Genomic DNA, 18268 nt, shown 5'->3' on the forward strand with positions numbered 1-18268 from the left:
GGCCTTTTTCTCTTTCCTACTCCTTTGAACGGCAATGCCATCAACTACCGAAGAGGACCACCCCTCAGAATATAACAACTACCCTTTAAGAGAGGCCCAACAAACGAATCCAAACGAATCATGTCCAAATTCGGGTGACCACGCAGCACCTGCACCACATGCATCTGCTGCGCAGCGCCTCTCCAAACACGCAACCCACATCTACACCGTCTCCTATCTAGTCTTCTTCTCGCTCCTGGGCACACTAGCCCGCCTAGGCTTACAGGCACTGACATTCTACACAGGCGCCCCCGTCGTGACAGGGGTGCTATGGGCGAATGTAAGCGGAAGCCTGGTAATGGGGTTTCTGAGCGAAGACCAGAATCTCTTCCGCGAGGAGTGGGGCCAGAAATCAGCGAAAGAACCAGCTCCGGACGCAGTCGAGATCGAGCCCAAGATTAGGAACAAGAACCACCTGGCTGTGAAGAAGACAATCCCATTGTATATTGGTCTAACGACCGGGTTCTGCGGTTGCTTCACCTCCTTCTCATCCTTTATGCGGGACGTCTTCCTCGCCCTAGCAAATGCCCTCCCCGATCCATCGCTACCTACTGGATCCCACATCGCCTCCCGTAATGGCGGGTATAGCTTTATGGCGCTGGTCGCTGTGATTATACTCACCGTGTCGCTGAGCCTGTCGGCGCTTATCGTCGGCGCGCATCTTGCTCTGGCTCTAACCCGTGTGACACCCACCGTACCCTTTGCATTCACGCGACGAGTCCTCGACCGTGTTGTGGTCGTGCTTGCCTGGGGATGTTGGCTTGGAGCTGTGTTCCTGGCCATCTGGCCGCCAGACCGACATAATGGCCCGAATGTGTGGCGCGGCCGGGCGGTGTTCGCTCTCGTCTTTGCGCCGCTTGGTTGTCTCCTTCGGTTCTACGTATCGCTGCACCTGAATAGCAGGATTCCGACCTTTCCGCTCGGCACGTTTGCGGTTAATATCTTTGGCACTATCATCGAGGGTCTTTGCTATGACTTGCAGCATGTTAGTGGTCTTGGCGCGGTGGTTCCTGCTGCTCTAACGGGTTGCCAGGTGCTGCAGGGTGTTATGGATGGATTCTGCGGGAGCACGACTACTATCAGTACTTGGGTTGCTGAGTTGAAAGGATTGGCTCATCGGCGCCATTCGTATTTGTATGGAAGTGCCAGTGTGCTTGTCGCGCTTGGGTTTTTAGTTGTTATCATGGGCTCGTTGTTGTGGACGCGTGGGTTTGCCGAGCCTGTGTGTGGATAGATCTGGAGCGGCTGGTGTACGATATAATGTAAACTATAGGCAAGAGGTTTCAAAATAATAATTATAGGAGGGAATAGACAAGTTATGCCCTACAGACATCAAAATTACCCCAAATATCAACACAAGCCCAACGCCCTAATTCCCCTCCTAGCCCCCATACAACATAACATATAGCATCATCATAAACCCTAGCCCTACTCCCGACTAGGCGCAGGCCCAATCTCAACAGCCGGGCCACTCCCACTCCCAAACCTCCTCGCAGGACTCGCCGACCGAAATCCATCACGAAAAGGGGCCTGACCCAGACTCCTTCCCCCCTCCAACGCCATCCCAACAATAGACTCAAGCGCAATCCCACCCCCAACCGGACTAATAGAACCAACAGCCCTACCCGCAAGCCCGCCACTCCCAAGCGGACTGACAGGGCTAACAGGACTAAGCATAGACTGACCAAGCGGACTCCTGATCTGCGATGTGCTCGCATTCCCCTTCGTCGCGTACATCTCCATCCCGTGGACTGGTAGCTCGGCACGGTTCTCGGGCAGGACGACGCGGTCGAGCATTTTTTCTTGTGCGGCTGTTTTGAGGGTTGGGGTGACTGTTGTGTTTTTAATAGGACTTGGGCTTCGGCCTGCTGTTATGGAAGTTGTTGTTCCTATGGCTGGGTTCTTGTTTCGGAAGGCTTTGCGGCGGGCGAGGTCTTGGGCGTCTAGGCGGGTTTGGGATACTGGGATTGGTCGTTAGGGTAATGTAGTTTTTGGTCACAATTGGTATTAAGGTATTGAATGCGTCTGTGTGCATGTTGTTTGATATGGCCACAGACGGAATTGTAGATATTTGTATCGATATAGAGATATAGATGAAAATTGGAGGATAACTCACCACGCCAGAGAGCAACATATGCACCCATAACCACTATACAGAGAGACAAGAAGCCGAACATTAGCCCTAGCTCGTGGCCGAGCGAGGGCATCGGGATGTAAGGTGGGTATTCGTCTGAGGCCATGATGAGGTCTGTAGAATATGTCTTTTGAGCCGAGTGCGAGGGTATATACCCACTCCTAGCAAGACGAAAGATCTCCCTTCCAAATGGTATTTCGAAGAGAGCTTGATGAAGGAAATCAAAGAATAAATCAATGTAGAGCGCAGCGCAGGAATCTGACAGCTCCCCAGGTCTCTGCTTGGTCCTGGCAGTGGGTTTGCTGACCTGCAGTCAACATGGAAAAGAGAAAAGAAAAGGAGGTTCCTTTCAAACCTCGAACCAATAGCACAGTAAGAAGGAAGATCAGAACATACCTTTTCTTTGAGGGTGAACCCCTGAATCTCGAGCAACAAAGAAACTCACCCCGAGTCCGAGTCCATTAAAGAGGCGTAGACTAACGAACATCGAGTCTGAAAGAAAAGCAATCAAAGTAAAAAGTAAAAACGTATAGTCAGTTCGTATTGGGCATATCTATATATACTAATTAGGTAAATCCCATGTACTCCGTACCAACGGGAGAATCTGCATCAGAAACAAAAAGGTATCATGTACAACATGCGTACAACATGCAACTCTATACCCCCAACAGTACCAAGTAGACAAAGTAGCTCAGCAAGTCGGGGAATGCAATAGCTGGAAAAAAAAGGGAGGCTCAAAGATTCAATACCACGCCAGAACACAAGGCCATGGATGCAAAAATAGACAAAAATAGTAAAAATCCGCTGCAAAAGACCGTAGAAAAATGAAAATGAAGATGAAGGGTCGCAGAAATATGTCGAGCGGAGTAAAAGATAAACAAAGTTCGAGCGGTGCCCGGCGTTTCACGTGTCGTGTCAAGAGAAGAAGTAGGGCTGAGGTGGAAAAAAAGGTATGTATCGAAAGGATCGCAAGCTGTGGTTCGGTTCAAAGCAATCCACGCCAACAATCACCCGAGCATTACAGCCGCCAGGGCAGTAAAGGTCAACCCGATAGCCATGCCAATCCACGGGGTCTGGCCGAGGAAACCCTCACTGCGCGCTTGGAGGACATAGCGAGCAGCGAGCATGCGCATCTCATCGGACGGCAGGTCGCGTTCCGCGAATGGAGCGAACTGTTCCCGCGCAGCGATTTCTGGTAATGAGACGGCAGGCGAGTTGTGCGCAAAGTCGGAGGAGAGGCTAGCGCCTGCGGCGGGTTGTTGTGAGTCGGCGAGGACGGCGGCCGGGGCCAGGAAGGCCAGGAAGTTGGATGGCTTCATTGTGGAGAGAGTTATAGATGTATACTATGGGAATCGACTGGCGCGCAAATGCTTTGCGTTGTTGCCTATGAGGAACAAGCAACGCCAAGCTGGCTGGTGCGGGTCGTGGGGGACGGGGGTCTGAAGTTGGCGAGGCAACAGTGCTGCAGATGGAGGTGGAGAGATTGAAAGTGGTGATGTTACTCAGATGAGTCTCACGAATATAAGTTGCGATGGTCTCAGAACATGCCACTGAAGTTCGAGTGGGTTGCTGTGTTGGATTGTCGCAGTCAGGCAACTGGGGAATAGGGGGCCAAACACTGGAGAGGGGAGTGTTTCGGGGTGTTTCGCCTTCACTCTCTCAATTGTCAGAATCCAACTCACTCTTAGCCGTAGAGGAGGATTGAAAGAGAAAACGAAGAAGAAAGAGAAAACCCTCGAAAAACCGAAACAGCCCAGGGGGGGGGGGAAGGGAGATTAAGGGAAAATCAAGATGAAGCCAGTAAGAACGAGGGTTTGATTGGCCGAGCCGCTCTTTGGCTTTCTTTGGCTGTCTTTGGCCCAGAGTCCCTGGGCCGTCCAAGAGTGGGGCCAGTCCCTTGATTTCGTGGGCTCTGATTGGTTACCCGGTTTCCCGTGTCTGAGGCTATCCGGTGTTTATTTATCCTTTAAAATCCTTTAATTTCCAAGGTTTACTGTGAGGGTGATTCAATAATTGCATCTTCATCTTCACGTATGCATTTATAGCATACATAGTACATAGTCCATATTCTAAATACAATAAAATCGCATTTCCCCGTGAAGTTCTAATTATAGCTCCAAAACATCCTGAAGCTTAACGGACAGCGCCACAAATGATCGTCAATGCAGACGCGAAATTCGAGCGAATAGACGAGCACGCCCCGCAGGGAGGATGACGACGCGCATATATGGGCGATACCAAAATCAAGATATTTAGAATCCTTGCTCTTGGCATCACGAACCAGGTCAAAGGATGAACCATCGATTTTCCAATGCTGGGTAGAGTTCCGAGGATGCGGTGGTTGCATTCGTAACAATCCAACCGTCCACCAACCTTGATATCCGCTCGAAATGCGAAGCCCGGGATTTTGTTCACGCTGTCCCTACACAAAAGTCTACCCAGTCTCAAAAATGGGCCGTTCAGATTAAAATGCCCAATACGCAAAGAACGCATGTCCAGTTTCAGAGGCTCGACATGTTTTCGTCGGTTTTGCAGTGCGCGCAAGTCTTTGCGGTATTGTCCGTGGGCGTATGTGTTGGTGTAGGTTCTCCGTCCTGCGGAGAGACCGGGGACTGCGACTCTTTAGATAGACTGGCCTGTAAGTTTTTCAGCCTGGCCTGCTCTCGCGCTCTGCGAACAGCAAGGCGTACCTCGCTGGGTAGGGAATTGGTTTGGGTTAAACAGTCCGCACAGGCGCGGCAGTAATACCCGGATTGAGTGTTCTTCGACTCGACGAGTCGGCGCTTGCTGCTAGGGACAGTGGTCTCACCGCAGTGGACACAGGGGCTTTTCAATACTCGGGGACTGCTTTGCATACGCGTCGCTCTGAGCTTTCGGAGCGCTGCAATTTTGACGGTGCTGGGCAAGGCGTCTGTTACAAGTAGAGACCGTGTGCATGGCTGGCAATAATAACCTGCCGCGGGATTCTGGGGTTCAACAAGCCTGCGTTTGCTGCTGGAGGCGGTTATGTCACCACAGTGCACGCAGGGGTATTCACCGCGGCTCTGTTTCATCTGTTTGGGAGACTCGGGACGGCCGAGGGACCTGGAAGGGCGGTGGGGCATGGGTTCTTCCCTCGAATTGTCTGATGCAGTTTTTTTTGAGGCGGTAGAAGTGCGCCTAGTCCGTATCTGTTTGCGGTACTTGAGCGCTGCGAGATCTTGCTCGGTTGGAAGGTTACCGTGATAGTTGACGTGTCTAACGCATGTCCGGCAATGAAACCCAGCAGAAGGGTTATTCAGATCAATGAATTTACGGCTACTTCTCGGAGCAGTCATTTCGCCACAGTGCCTGCATGGACTCATTTTGCTTGCCTCTCCACATGCCCTGGCCAGTTTCCGCTGATTGATCGCTGCAAGCTGCTCCTCATTTGGTAGATGGCCATGAATACGGGTGTTCCGAATACACGATTTGCAGTGCCAGCCGCTGGAATGTTTACCAGGTTCGACATGTCTTCTGGCCTTGGGGATAGTTATCCCACCGCAATGCGCGCAGAGTTCCGGTTCTTTGGCTGCAGAAGTCTCGTGGCGACATTGTTGAGCCCATGGTCCCTTGCCATGGGCCTGGAGAGTATGTGCAGGTCTCAAGAGATCACTGAGCAAGCTCCGTAGCGAAAGCGAAGCTTTGTTGGCATGTGGACTTGTCGCAGACCAGCGATGTGTGCAATGGGCGTCGCGCAGCTGAGAAAAGGACCTTAAACGTTGCGTTATATTATGTCTTGTTTGCGATCCATTGCGGAAGAATTGCGCATAGGATATGTTGCATTGATATCCGAGAGGACGCAGCGACATGGCGAAGGTTCGTGTAGTACCGGAGATACTTGATTTGGCCTATGCAGGCATTGTAGAGGGAATGCGTGCAGTTGAATTGAGCCGACCTGTGGCTTGTGCTCGACCGTAGTTGCTCTTGGGCATGGAGGATGTAATGGTGGTCAAATACTTTGAACTTGACGCGCGCAAACAAACTCCGCGGTAGCTTGCCCCAGGGCAAAATAGTTAGCCTTGGCATTGTTAGTGCCTAGATTCCCAGGCCTACATGGAAATTACTAAGCTGCATCACAGCCCTGCCTTCACACGAAAAAAGAAATAGAGCATACCTACAGTACAAGTGTATTCTAAGAAAGAGAGATTAAGAGGGAAAAGAAGAGGAGAGCGGAAGAACAGCTAACCACCTCTAAGCCCTCCAAGGCTGCACAAGCAAGTATGATCACGTGACTACATGTTCGAACGGAAAGCTTTCATCTCTTTTGATATCACTATATAATCTATTGGGGTCGCAGGTTGAATCCTTTAGGAGGGAAAGGAACAACTACCCCAGTGTATCTAGTTTGTGTGATTGTCAAGTTCATAACAAAAAGGATGGCTGTAACAAGTTCGCTCGAATTTCTTTCCGTTCATCATAAGGTACCTTGGATAGAGGGTTCAAAGCATCTCATCCCAGTTCGGTGTGACTGTGAACTTGCCAGACAATTGGCCCATAGACCAAACATGTTTTGCTGTGTCTTCCTCCGGCTCAGGTGGCGCCTTTGACAAGATGACAGCTTCCTGGACGAAGCCAACCGGTGCTCCACGGTCTAACTCCATACTGATTCCACCCCAGTCTAGGGTCACACGGCCTGACTGGTGTACGTTCAATTTGCCAACACGGCCTGTGGGAAGAGTCCATGGTTGGCCGGCTGTGATGACGCTGTTGTCTTTTGATTCGACTGGTTTGGTGTTGTCCAGGATCTCCACGTCATCGCCAGCTTCGCGCTTGATCTCATTCTGGGGAGGTGCACTTGCGGCTGCAGCTTGATGTTGGTTGTCTTGGGCGGAACCAGCGACTCTGAGGTAGGGAGTCATCGGTGGGAATTGCATGAGGAACATTTGGCCATGTAGAGGGTTTTCTTCCTCCTTTTCTTCCTCCTTCTCTTCGCTCGCTTGGTTATCTTCCTGTCCTTCCACTGCGGCGGGTTTACTTTCGGTAGCTCCTTCGGCGGTTTCTGCTTCTGTGTTGGCCTTCTTTGACTCCTTGGGAACAAGAAGATCCCTGATGATAGCCAAATCTTCCATATGTCGGTCATATTCGTCGATTTCCTCTTTAGTGTGAAGTAGGCTTCGTGGGTCTAGGATTTCGGGCTCAGGCGTGATTTGAGTCGATCGTAGTTCTGTTGTGCTCCTCTTTGTTGGGCTCATACTCTGAGCTGAGCGCACACGCACGTTATGCTCCGGGAGGAAGTCGTCATCATCTGCGTGTGGAATGGCATCCGGCATAGTTGTGTCGTCATCTTGAGGTTCAGTTTTGACCTTGGTAGGTGTACGGCCGACATCCTTCGCAGCTTTCTCCTTCTCAGCCTTTTTGCGGAGATCGGCAGTTCTACTTGTGCTAGATTCCATGTTGACGCTGACGACTCTTTCCTCGTGTTCATGCCGCTCAAGACGGACAGGACGAAGCCCGCCCCTCGGCCTGCTGGGTTGCTTGCCCTTGATATCCTTCGGCGTATCCCAGTCCTCCTCGTCGCTATCGAGGTTGATATGATCGATGCTGACACGGAGTTCATTCTCTTCGTCATCCGAAGAGTCATATGCGCGCCCGCGGTTGCCCCCAGTGAGGCCAGATCGATTGTATCCTGAGCCTGCAGCGCCAGAGCCTCCCCCATATCCTCCGCCTCCACCTCCACCTCCGCCGCCAAAGCCACCACGGCCTCGCTTGCCGCCTCGTCCACCAAATCCACTCATTCCCATAGCCATGGGTCCACCACGGCCACGGAACCCAGCACGGCGAGCAGTACCACCACGGCCTCGCTGAATAGCGGCAGCCTCCTTAAGACGCTCATTATGCCGTTCTTGTTCAAGTCTCTCTATTTCATCTCGCTCCTGCTTGCTGCGACGCCCAACGGCCTTCGGTTTGTGTTTCAAGACTGGTTTGGGCGGCTCACCACCGAGCACTGACGGGGGCCGACTGCTGGGAGGGATGCTACCGGAAGGAGTGCGTTTGTTCAGTGATTGAAGCCGTTGCACCGAGGCTCGACTCGCAGGACCGGGCGCGCCGGTTGCCGTGGGAGCATTTTGCGCAGCGCCCCCGCCAGCGGGAGTCGGAGTGGTTGTGTCAGATCGAGCACCGCGGTTGGCGGCCCCTCCACGGGCGCTTCCACGAGAGGCGGCTTTGGGAGGCATTGTCGTCGCTTTTCAGACAAGGCGCTGAATGCGGCTTGCTGGGCGGTGGGAGAAAAGTTCGTGTAGAGGAGCTCGGTTGCGCACCGCGTTATATGCAGACTCGGCGTTGGAATAACTAGGTCTGTACCGGTAACACACGAAAATGCGACTGGAAATGAGCAAAGCGCCGTTTCGTAACAGAAATGCGAGCGTTTTGAGGTTCGACAAAGTTGAGCTCTTCAAAAAAGTTGCGGGGCCCAATCACACCGCCCGTGTCAGGTGACTCATCCCGCCATGCTGATCGACATTATACTGTGCAGGCCTATGAAGATACTAAATGAAATTTTGGAAGATTGGAGTGCGCAATTAAATATTGAAATCCTTCCATTGACTCCATGACTACCAAGAAGACGAAATAAAGCAAGATCGGCACATCTTCTACAACTTGCCACGCTTTAACCTAGCCCAGCCTCGGAAGTATATAATACTTCCGCTACTAGCCGACCGTACACCACACACATGAAACCGACATAGACAATGATAAATAACCCAGTAGCATTGATTCCGAATGAGTGAGTGGATGTGACAAGAAGCATATAGCCCGCAGAAACACTAAGACGCCGAAGGGACACAACAACAACAGATCAACCGCTTGGCAGTGTATAATGGAGGAAGCATGGCTTGTAAACCAGAGAAGGGAATGTGGAGTGAGAAGGGCAAATGATGGTAGTATGCTAGTATAAGGACTGTCTCTGGCGCTGGCCAGGAAAAGGCGAAATGAGAGAGTGAAGGCGGATGAGATTGGCCCATAGTGAGGATGGTAAGATGAATGAGAGATCCCATGGTCAGGAAGAAGATCGGAGGTGCGAAACAGTTCGGCGCTTAGAGATAGCGGGAGCAATCGCGACCTGCAGCTCCACTAGCGCTTCCGCTTCTTATTCTTGTCTGCTACAGACGAAGAGATAGGAGGGGTCGCAGGCGTTAATGAAAACTCCTCGTCTTCATCTAGCTCTTCCCCGTTCTTCTTCACAGGGACACCCATATGGCGACCGTAACGCCCTTTGCGACCATTGCCCTCATCCTCACTGAGACAGCCGTCAAGTCCAATGCCTGCATCCTTGCAACGTCCACAGGGGCGCTGGCGGTCACAGCCCTTCTTGCTCTTGCGGCACCGCTGGCAGCGAGGCTTGGTGGAAAGGTCTTCCTCATCCGCACCGAGCTGGTGCTGGAAGTTGACCGAGCCTCCCGAGACCTTTCGGGGAAGACGCCGGGCTGAGAGGTGGAACAGGCGCAGCTGACTTCTCGGATGATTTGCGAGGAGCGGACATAGCAGTCTTACTTTTGTTCATTTTCGCAGGTGCAGGCTTCTGGCTGCGAACCTTGCAGGATGTGGGGCGGCTCTTCGGCTTCTTTGCCTTGGGTGCAAACTCCTTGTAAAGGATATCCTCCTCAGCTTCACTTTTGATACCATCATCTGCACCATCAGAGCTGTGGTCGCTGCTATCGGCACTGGGAAGGATGTCATCCAAGCCCTTGAGGTGGCGCTTGATGGTCCCCGGCGGCAGCATTGGGCTTGAGTCCAACCTCTGGCGACGAGCTGGCAAGTCATCCTCGTCCTCGCTAAAGTCTTCCCCATCGCTGGTAGCACCAGTGGACGAGGCAGCGTCAGCGGCACCACTGAAGGCATCGTCCATTGTCGAGGCAGAGGTGCGTCCATGGGAGAAATTGGACGCATCGCCTAAACGTATCAATTGCATCGCCACATCCTCATCGGAGATACAGCTTGCAATAGTAGGGTCAGGTGTGGGCAATACACCTGGACCACTTACTCGGCTACCCGAGTTGTTATAGGCTCCCGTGTCGCGCATGCGATTTCCATGGTCCGGAACCACGGGAGTCGCATAAATCGTATTGCGCCCCGAGTGGCCATATTCGCTGTGACCATAGCTTTGCGGCGATGGAAGCGCATGTTGATAGCTATACGGGCGTTGCGGTGGACGTGCGAAAGGCGACCCAGCGCCTTCCTGACCAATTGATCGGCGTTGGGGAGAGATGGAGGAGGTGGAGGTAGTGAGGGGCACTTGGGGAGGAACGAACAGTGGGAGCTCCTAAGGGGAACGAATTGGTTAGTGACAGCCTTTAGCACAAGACAAGTCCTCTCGCATGAGTCACTCACAGAGCTATCGAACTTGGGTCGTTTCCGACGACCATCTTGTAGTATATTCTCCATGCTGATATCAGAGCTAGCAAAGAGCTCATTGCGAGCCCTGCGAGCATAAGCGCTCTCGGTATCGCTATAGTCCTCATCATCATGGAAACCTCCATGGCTGCTCGAGGTCCGGCTTTTGTTACCCGCGCGGGAGGGAGGCTTGTGCTGAGAAGCGCTGCGGAGACTCCGGTTAGACGGAGAGGTGCTGCGCTTTCTTGCAAGTCGAGAGGCTGGCCGTGACGGCTGATCCAATGGCGCAGTTCCATCTACCATCTGGAAAGGCTCTGCCAGACTTGGCCGCTTGCGAGGCTCGACATTGAAACCGTTATAGAAGTGATCCCCATATGGTTGGATGGGAATGACTCGCACGTATACAGTCCTATTGTTCTTGAGATTCTCGTACCTTGCGATGAGGGTGGTCCCATGTTCATCCTCGAAGCTGACCCCGCTGGCAGTACCGTCATATATTCCATAGAAATTTTTGACCGTGGTGACGATCGAGTCTGTGGTGTCATGAGGATAGATCTGAACGCGCATCGGAATGCGGGCTCGGACTTTGGAGTTCTCATCGAGAAGCAACTCAAAGGCGACGTTCTTGGGTGCCGGGCCTTTAAGCGACAGGTCTCGAGCTACAGTGGCAGAGTCTGCCAGACCGGGTTGCTCGACCAGGCCAGAAAGCCCTTCATGCTGAACCGCTTGCATATCAAAGTGTTCCAAATTGAGGAATACTCCACTGCTATACCAAAGACTGCATCAACCCACTGCTTGTGTGCCGTAGAGGGCGGGAATGTGATCCATGGCAAGACACAGAGGAAGGGCAGGTGTAGAGGGAAGAATCCATCAAACCTACCACAATTGTTGAATTCGAAATATCAGGCTGGTGGATGAACCACCCCCGGGTCTTTATGTATAGAAACTGTCGAAGAAAACCTTCGATGGAGGTGGGAGGGGAATCTGCAGTCGCAAGAGCCGGAAGCGACTCAAAAGGGTAAACGTGGGCAACCTAAAGGAAAGCAGACCACAGAAGTTAACACAATGGGGTTCCAAGTGCTCGAATATACAATAAGGATGGGTTTTGTCTTGGAAGATGATGGACGAATGTGTCGCTAACCGAGTCCGGCCGACCTTGGGAGCGGGTTTGGGGGAAGCAAGCGAGAGGACCCGGAAAAGAATGGAGAGAGACTTGAACACACCTAATTCAACTCAAACAGAGTCCTCCAGTATCGCAGATACCTGGATTGTTCAAGACAGGGCGAAGGGGCGAAGGATAGGTTCGGTCGAGGTCGAGAAGGGGATTGTCGATTCTACGAAGCGCTGAGGCTATGTCAGCGGTGGCATCTCCAGGAATGAAACGGGGTCAGGGGAGTGAAAAATGAGATTGAACAAGAGTAGAGATACATACCCTATACTTTTGACAGCACTGATGGCGATTTGTTCGAGGGGTTGTTGGATGGAAGGAAGAAGGTTGAGGTGGGTGCGTACGATGGTTTCACCTAAAGCGAGAAAACGGCCTGCCTGGGTCGGTGACATGGCGATTTGCGCTTCCGGCGCCCATCGAAGCAGCCATCACATTCCATGGAATTAACGAATCTATATACAATATTCATTTGATTTGCAACTATTCTATGCATCGAAAAAAATAACTATGTGTGAAACCATCCCAATGCTGTATCTTTTCGCAAAGGCGCAAAAGCTGTCGCAAGCCGGATGCCATTGCGCCGAGTGACGGAGCACTTTGTCTAACCCTCCTTTTTACATATGATGTTCGGAATTGAGAATATAATCCGACATTTGAATCTTCAGGGATGAAGTGTAAGCGAGTGTGGGCTACCTAGGACTGTTGGGAGGATGCAGCGCTTCACACAAAGCAGGTAGCTTAGGTACCTCTGTCGCCACAAGTGTCCAGGGTATCGAGGGCTAAGGGCGCAGAACAAGATAAAGAAACAGCGCCCAATAGATTTATGGGCTTGCAGCTAGTTTCTAGCTTGACCACGTAGCAACCCATACCCTTTTTTTTGGGTACTGTTGTGGAGGTGTGCGCTTGGACAGAAATGACATTATCCAGTCATTTTCCCACCACCACCTTTGTCGCATTGCTCATTTACTATGCGGATTGGAAAATACTAGATATCGCGACACTTATAATATGGTCTAATATCAAAATCGCTGAAGTAGGGGTGATTGATAGACGTTTTGCTGATCCGCCTCTAGGACCGGACTTGGATATTTATACTCAACCGAAAGGATATCGAGAGAACCAAACCGTTTCAATTCCCAAGATAACCCCTTTGATGATATCGCATGACTCTCTGGAGTTGTCTCGCATGATCTGCAACTTGGATTTACCCCTCCTCGGACCTACGTAAGAAGGTTAAAAAGGGAATCCCGCATCGGGGTTACAGAGCATTCCTTTCTCCTTGGGACCTGGCTACGAAAGTGAGGACGGAATATAGCAAATCCGTGATTCCACAGTTTTATTGATTTCTCAAGGAACTAGCCGATCAAAAGGGGGGAACATTTTTGCTTGGTGGAGTCAGGCGGTGATGCTGAGAGACTGGGCGCAAAAGGTCCTTTGGATATGAATTGACGATGATCATCGGATCCGAGAACGTGGGTATGAACGTGGGTATTGTCTATAATTTACTCGGAATCTTCCAATTTACGCTGGTCTAAAGCCCCGCACTACCAGGTGAGACTGAAAAAGCCAACGACTGTCGCAATGATACGAGTGGGTTTCGGTTGATCGCAAAGCTGCCAAACAGGAACCGCTTGATTCCGGGTGTCCCACCTCTTGTGACGGCGGTGTGGCTCTCACGTGGTCTCGTGTAGATAGCGCGTCAGATCTAGATCATGTCATAAAAGGGCGATTGCACTCGCAAATATAGATATTTCTAAGATAATGTTGTCGGAAATTATGTATTACTGTTGGATATACTTACCGATAATTTTTTGTATCTTTACACGTAGTTTTGGATGTTTCTTAATTGGAAATGGTGTTCAATGGACGTCGAAGGAGACGCGCCGATAAGGTTAATGACGTCAGATATGCAACAAACAATGCAAACTGTATACAAACAGAACAAACATTTTAACACTTCCATCGAGTCCAGAGCTCGGGGAAGTCCTAACCTTGGAACCTTGGAACTTTGGAAGGTCCACGGGTTGAAGATCAGTATAACAACCTTGGAAGTTACATACTTGTATATAAGCATGTATGGGAACCTCGGACCTAGACTAATTACCTAGGTACATCTCACTACAAGGACCCCACCATCTGCCACTCTACTCCCATCGTTGTAGACACCAAGATCTTGCGGTGCTGGCGGTTCTTGTTGTTTTCTCTTATTAACGACTCAGGCTCCAAGCCACACTTATACACAGAACCGGTTTTTCAGCGACAGTGTGTCCCTCAAAGCTCTTGATAGCCAGGCCTCGCAGGAAGCATCGAGTAGAGTATCGGCGAAGCCGAATGGTGTGGGACACCGCGCGCACCGCAGCAGACCACGCTCGAAGCTGCCCCAAGACAGCTCGGCCGCGGCACTGTATACTAGCCAGACAAGCAAGCCAATTGTCCTTCTCACCTGCCAACATGCCATCCGAACCTACCACCTTGTCCGGCTTCCCCGCCAAACTCACGGTCACGGTCACCCTCAACGCCAAACATCCTCCTCCTGCTGCACAGCATTGGCAACACAGCCGCCGGCTTTTCCGCCTTCGCCCCGGTCATGGACCTGCCCGAAACCACCGTTGTGAACCGTTCAAGTCCCGTCCCGCTCCCCTTCGACCTGGGCAGCTTCGACGAGGGTGACAACGTCGCCTTCAACAGCACCACCGGCACGCTCGACATGAATGCCGGCCTGACGCGCAGCACCGTCTCGCCAACCTCATGCGCGGAGAATGCCGGTTACTGGTTGGGGCGGGATTCGAGTATCGGGGCGGTACGGCGGACGAAGGAGGTGATTGAGTTTGTAGAGGCCAGTCGGTATGCGTGTCGTGGGGATTGGGATGCCGTCGAGTCGGGGCGATTCTGCCGGTGGTACACATCTGGCTCGATGGCTGCGCAGTCGGCAGGGAGTGCCGGAAGGGAGTGGTGAGATTGGGTGATGTGTGATCTGTTGGAGGGGCGGATAAGTATTACATTAATCTTTATGATTATAGCTCGATGAAATCAATTGGATGGTTTCTATATCTCATGAATAACTATATGATTCTCTGGTAGAGGCAATACATAAGGAACAAATACACTACCACTGGGCTATTGCATAGAGGAATTACCTAGGTATCTAGTAGGTGTGTTGAATACTTGAATGCTATGAACAAGTTATTCCACCCACCATTGGGGAACTCAACACGGTTCCAGATGTGTGGATGGACATACATGTATTCTAATACAATCTCTATGTACATACGTAGAAAAAATGACATGGTAACGGCTGGCTGGAATTCAATACTGCGATAGACCGAATGCACACTCAATGGACCAATGTCTTTCTTTTACAGCCTACTCTGGACTAGCCATCATTGCTTCAACCACACTTGCGGACGACCGAGCTAAAAAATTGATTTTAGGAACAAACCGGTCGGGTTGGCTTAGACTAATTACATATGTAATCTGGCAGTCCTGGAAGACGGATTGGAGGTGGTCCTTATACTGAGGCTTTGTAATATATCTATTTTCCTTGGCCAGTGGGAATAGCATAACGAAGAAGAGACTATAATCGGACCTCAATTTCTGAACGATGTCCGCCTGTATACTATGTACATAGAATCGTCTATACCTACAACATACATATGTACATGTACACTATGACAATAACAGTTTGCACTGCAGGAAGGTGTGCGTGACCGTAGCTTCCGATTCAGGAATAGCGTACATTGTTAAGAAGGCACATCTTCACAAGGGACACCTTTCGTCGTAAGCATCTCATTCATTTGTTTACCTGAGTTGGTCACTAGGCAACGTCCAACTAACGTCCAACTAACGTCCAAAGTAACGTCCACCTGGGCAAGTAACGTCCAAGTGACGAGTTGCAACAAATCGGGAAGGAACAATTGAGTGGATACCTACGACTGTTTATTTTGCCTGGGTCCGCCAATCACACAGGGCAACTCCATTCCCCCAACTGAGCAAAAAGTAAACAACATCTCTTTGCCCATCTTCAAGGTTGACTCGAACAACACGTCTTCTAAGGTTGCAGCTTTTCATTGCTCATCATTATGGATGCAAAGGTAGGTCCAATGTTACCTTAGTCTTCTTTGTTGTCCGATTCTTCTACTTCTATACGCGTTTGATCGCGTCAAACACCGCATTCGATATTGCATCATCACGTATTCGCCCACTCTTGTCAGACGATTGCTTCATTCATAAACGAGTTGGAGGCATCAAGGCTAACCAAAATGGCAGCCACAGCGCTTCCGAGTCATTGGGGATGAGAATGTGCCCCCTCCGTCCCTCCATCAGAACCACAAGGTCATCCATCAACGGAACAAGTCAAGCCCTGCTCTCAGTATGATGGCCCAGAACAATGCTGGCCGACGTGCATTTGTCGACGTTAGCAACACCAAGGACATGAGCCGGGCTCGGGATGACTCTGGTGTTGGTGGAAAGCCTGCCCTATCGGAGGTTAAGGCTCCTGGACTGTCCCAACCAGCGCAGCGCCGGATGACCTTGTCAGGAACTAGGGGTCTTGTTGAAGGCGTTGCCACAACAAAGCCTATGAACCCCGCCGGGAAAGCTCAACTGCCGTATAAATCGAAGCGGAACAACGCCGTATTCAAAGACCAACTGCACACTGTCCCCGAAAAAGACACATCCAAGGAAATCAACGCAGAGACGGAGGCCAAGGCCAGCCACAAGGGAATGGAGAAAGGGCGCCACTCGAACAATACTGCGATGGAACCTTCAAATGGGCTGAGTGTCGATATCGCCAGCCTCATCGAGTCTGATGCCACCGTATCCGAGACCGAGGATCCCAAAGAGCACGTGCATGTCAAGGAAACCGTGCCGCCGGTATCAGAACCCGAGGAATGGGACGGGGATGATACCGAGTACCATGTTGCACCTATCTACTCCTCTCGTGGGGATGCCGACGGAACCACTACTGTCATCTATCCATGCATGAACAATATCACTACTCGCGAGATGTTCCGGGCGAAAGACATTGTTGAAAGTGAACAATCACCGGAAGACATTGAGGAGGAACTGTTGGATACTACCATGGTTGCGGAGTATGGCGACGAGATCTTCCTTCATTTAAGGAAGAAAGAGGTATGTTTTACTATTTCGATCGATAACCATCTCGAACTAACCAAGGCTGTAGATCGAGATGCTTCCAGTTCCCGATTACATGGCCCGTCAAAGTGAACTCCAGTGGTCGATGCGCTCGGTTCTGATGGACTGGCTTGTTCAAGTCCACCAGCGCTTCAACTTGCTCCCTGAAACCCTGTTCCTCACGGTAAACTACATTGACCGTTTCTTGTCGTACAAGGTAGTTTCCATGGGCAAGTTGCAGCTTGTTGGTGCGACCGCGATCTTCATTGCTGCAAAGTTCGAGGAGATCACGGCCCCTTCCGTGCAAGAGATCGTGTATATGGTTGACAGTGGATATTCCGTCGACGAGATTCTGAAGGCAGAGCGGTTCATGCTCACCATCCTCGACTTTGATCTTGGATGGCCTGGCCCTATGAGTTTCCTTCGTCGTATTAGCAAGGCTGATGAATATGACCTTGAAACTCGGACTGTTGCCAAGTACTTCCTCGAGCTGGCTATTATGGATGAGCGCTTTGTCTGCACTCCCCCCAGCTTTATTGCTGCCGGAGCTCATTGCCTGTCTCGCTTGCTGCTTAACAAGGGCAACTGGGTATGTTTCTCTCCCCAACCCACTCTATAATATTGCTAACATTCAGAAATAGACACCGGCACACGCCTTTTACAGTGGTTATCTTTACTCCCAGTTGATTCCGGTACTCACCACATTGATGGAATGCTGCGAGAATCCTCGCCGCCACCACGCTGCCATCTTTGAAAAGTATTCGGACCGTCGCTTTAAGCGCGCTTCCATGTTTGTTGAATCTGAGCTTGCCTCGGACTTCGTTTTGCCAGAGCCTTCTGATCTCAATGATCCAGATCGCTTGGACGGCTATGCAAACTACTAATCCCTTGCCCGAAACTAATACCCCGGTGGTTCGCAGATACCCATGGCTTTCATGATTGCTGGTACTCACCACCATCCACGATCTCTAAACTTATTTCTCGTTTCTCTTTTTCGGTCAACATGGGCGTTTTTTTTCCATTTCTTTCGGAGTGAACTGGCGAATCGGTTCCTTTATGCATGGCGTTTGCGCGTTATTTCCATCCTTTGCACACTTTCATTCTGTCATTTTCATGCTTTTGATTTCTTCCCAGCTCTACTGGGCTGACGACGAGATGACTTGACGCCACCATTTTCCGAACATGAGAGTAAATGATCGGAAGGCGTTGACGATGATCTTTTTCTCACCGGGCGTTCTAATGCCTCTTTTCTTTTTGTCTTGTCCTGGGGAAACGGCTTAGTGGTAACTGGGTTAACCGTTGATACACTCTCTATCTACACAAGTGACTGGCTGTTGCGCCACCCTACTCCAGGGCTGTATGTTGTACTGTGCTAGTAATAGTCGAATATGACGTCATATTTCTATAACTACATTTGGAACCTACATGGAGGTAGTAACTAA

General features: G+C 50.9%; 8 protein-coding genes across 8 annotated transcripts; 3 read left to right on the forward strand and 5 right to left on the reverse strand.

The window, feature by feature from the left end:
• Window positions 1-34: 34 nt before the first annotated feature.
• On the forward strand, window positions 35-1273 carry N7519_005399 (FluC/FEX family fluoride channel; the record flags this gene model as incomplete). The annotated part of the gene is made up of 1 exon (XM_057292175.1): window positions 35-1273. One exon carries the CDS (start codon window positions 35-37, stop codon window positions 1271-1273), a length of 1239 nt encoding a protein of 412 aa, XP_057146986.1.
• A 194-nt stretch (window positions 1274-1467) lies between these two features.
• N7519_005400 (uncharacterized protein) lies at window positions 1468-2279 on the reverse strand (the record flags this gene model as incomplete). The annotated part of the gene is made up of 2 exons (XM_057292176.1): window positions 1468-2000; window positions 2156-2279. 2 exons carry the CDS (start codon window positions 2277-2279, stop codon window positions 1468-1470), a joined length of 657 nt encoding a protein of 218 aa, XP_057146987.1.
• Window positions 2280-3180: 901 nt separating this feature from the next.
• On the reverse strand, window positions 3181-3492 carry N7519_005401 (uncharacterized protein; the record flags this gene model as incomplete). Its single annotated transcript, XM_057292177.1, has 1 exon — window positions 3181-3492. The coding sequence occupies one exon, from the start codon at window positions 3490-3492 to the stop codon at window positions 3181-3183; it is 312 nt and encodes a 103-aa protein (XP_057146988.1).
• Window positions 3493-4674: 1182 nt separating this feature from the next.
• N7519_005402 (uncharacterized protein) lies at window positions 4675-6003 on the reverse strand (the record flags this gene model as incomplete). The annotated part of the gene is made up of 1 exon (XM_057292178.1): window positions 4675-6003. One exon carries the CDS (start codon window positions 6001-6003, stop codon window positions 4675-4677), a length of 1329 nt encoding a protein of 442 aa, XP_057146989.1.
• Window positions 6004-6633: 630 nt separating this feature from the next.
• On the reverse strand, window positions 6634-8367 carry N7519_005403 (putative DNA-directed RNA polymerase III RPC4; the record flags this gene model as incomplete). The annotated part of the gene is made up of 1 exon (XM_057292179.1): window positions 6634-8367. One exon carries the CDS (start codon window positions 8365-8367, stop codon window positions 6634-6636), a length of 1734 nt encoding a protein of 577 aa, XP_057146990.1.
• An 898-nt stretch (window positions 8368-9265) lies between these two features.
• Window positions 9266-11257, reverse strand: N7519_005404 (putative C6 finger domain protein; the record flags this gene model as incomplete). Its single annotated transcript, XM_057292180.1, has 3 exons — window positions 9266-9644; window positions 9673-10454; window positions 10523-11257. The coding sequence occupies 3 exons, from the start codon at window positions 11255-11257 to the stop codon at window positions 9266-9268; spliced, it is 1896 nt and encodes a 631-aa protein (XP_057146991.1).
• A 1887-nt stretch (window positions 11258-13144) lies between these two features.
• N7519_005405 (uncharacterized protein) lies at window positions 13145-14649 on the forward strand (the record flags this gene model as incomplete). Its single annotated transcript, XM_057292181.1, is given in 4 exon segments — window positions 13145-13169; window positions 13245-13357; window positions 13913-14304; window positions 14319-14649. 4 exon segments carry the CDS (start codon window positions 13145-13147, stop codon window positions 14647-14649), a joined length of 861 nt encoding a protein of 286 aa, XP_057146992.1.
• A 1123-nt stretch (window positions 14650-15772) lies between these two features.
• Window positions 15773-17710, forward strand: N7519_005406 (cyclin family protein; the record flags this gene model as incomplete). Its single annotated transcript, XM_057292182.1, has 4 exons — window positions 15773-15784; window positions 15960-16823; window positions 16876-17415; window positions 17468-17710. The coding sequence occupies 4 exons, from the start codon at window positions 15773-15775 to the stop codon at window positions 17708-17710; spliced, it is 1659 nt and encodes a 552-aa protein (XP_057146993.1).
• Window positions 17711-18268: the final 558 nt, after the last annotated feature.

This window comes from Penicillium mononematosum (assembly GCF_028829835.1).
Source record: "Penicillium mononematosum strain IBT 11891 chromosome Unknown utg000003l:1.0-8172316.0:1.0-8177699.0, whole genome shotgun sequence".
Lineage (NCBI taxonomy): Eukaryota > Fungi > Ascomycota > Eurotiomycetes > Eurotiales > Aspergillaceae > Penicillium > Penicillium mononematosum.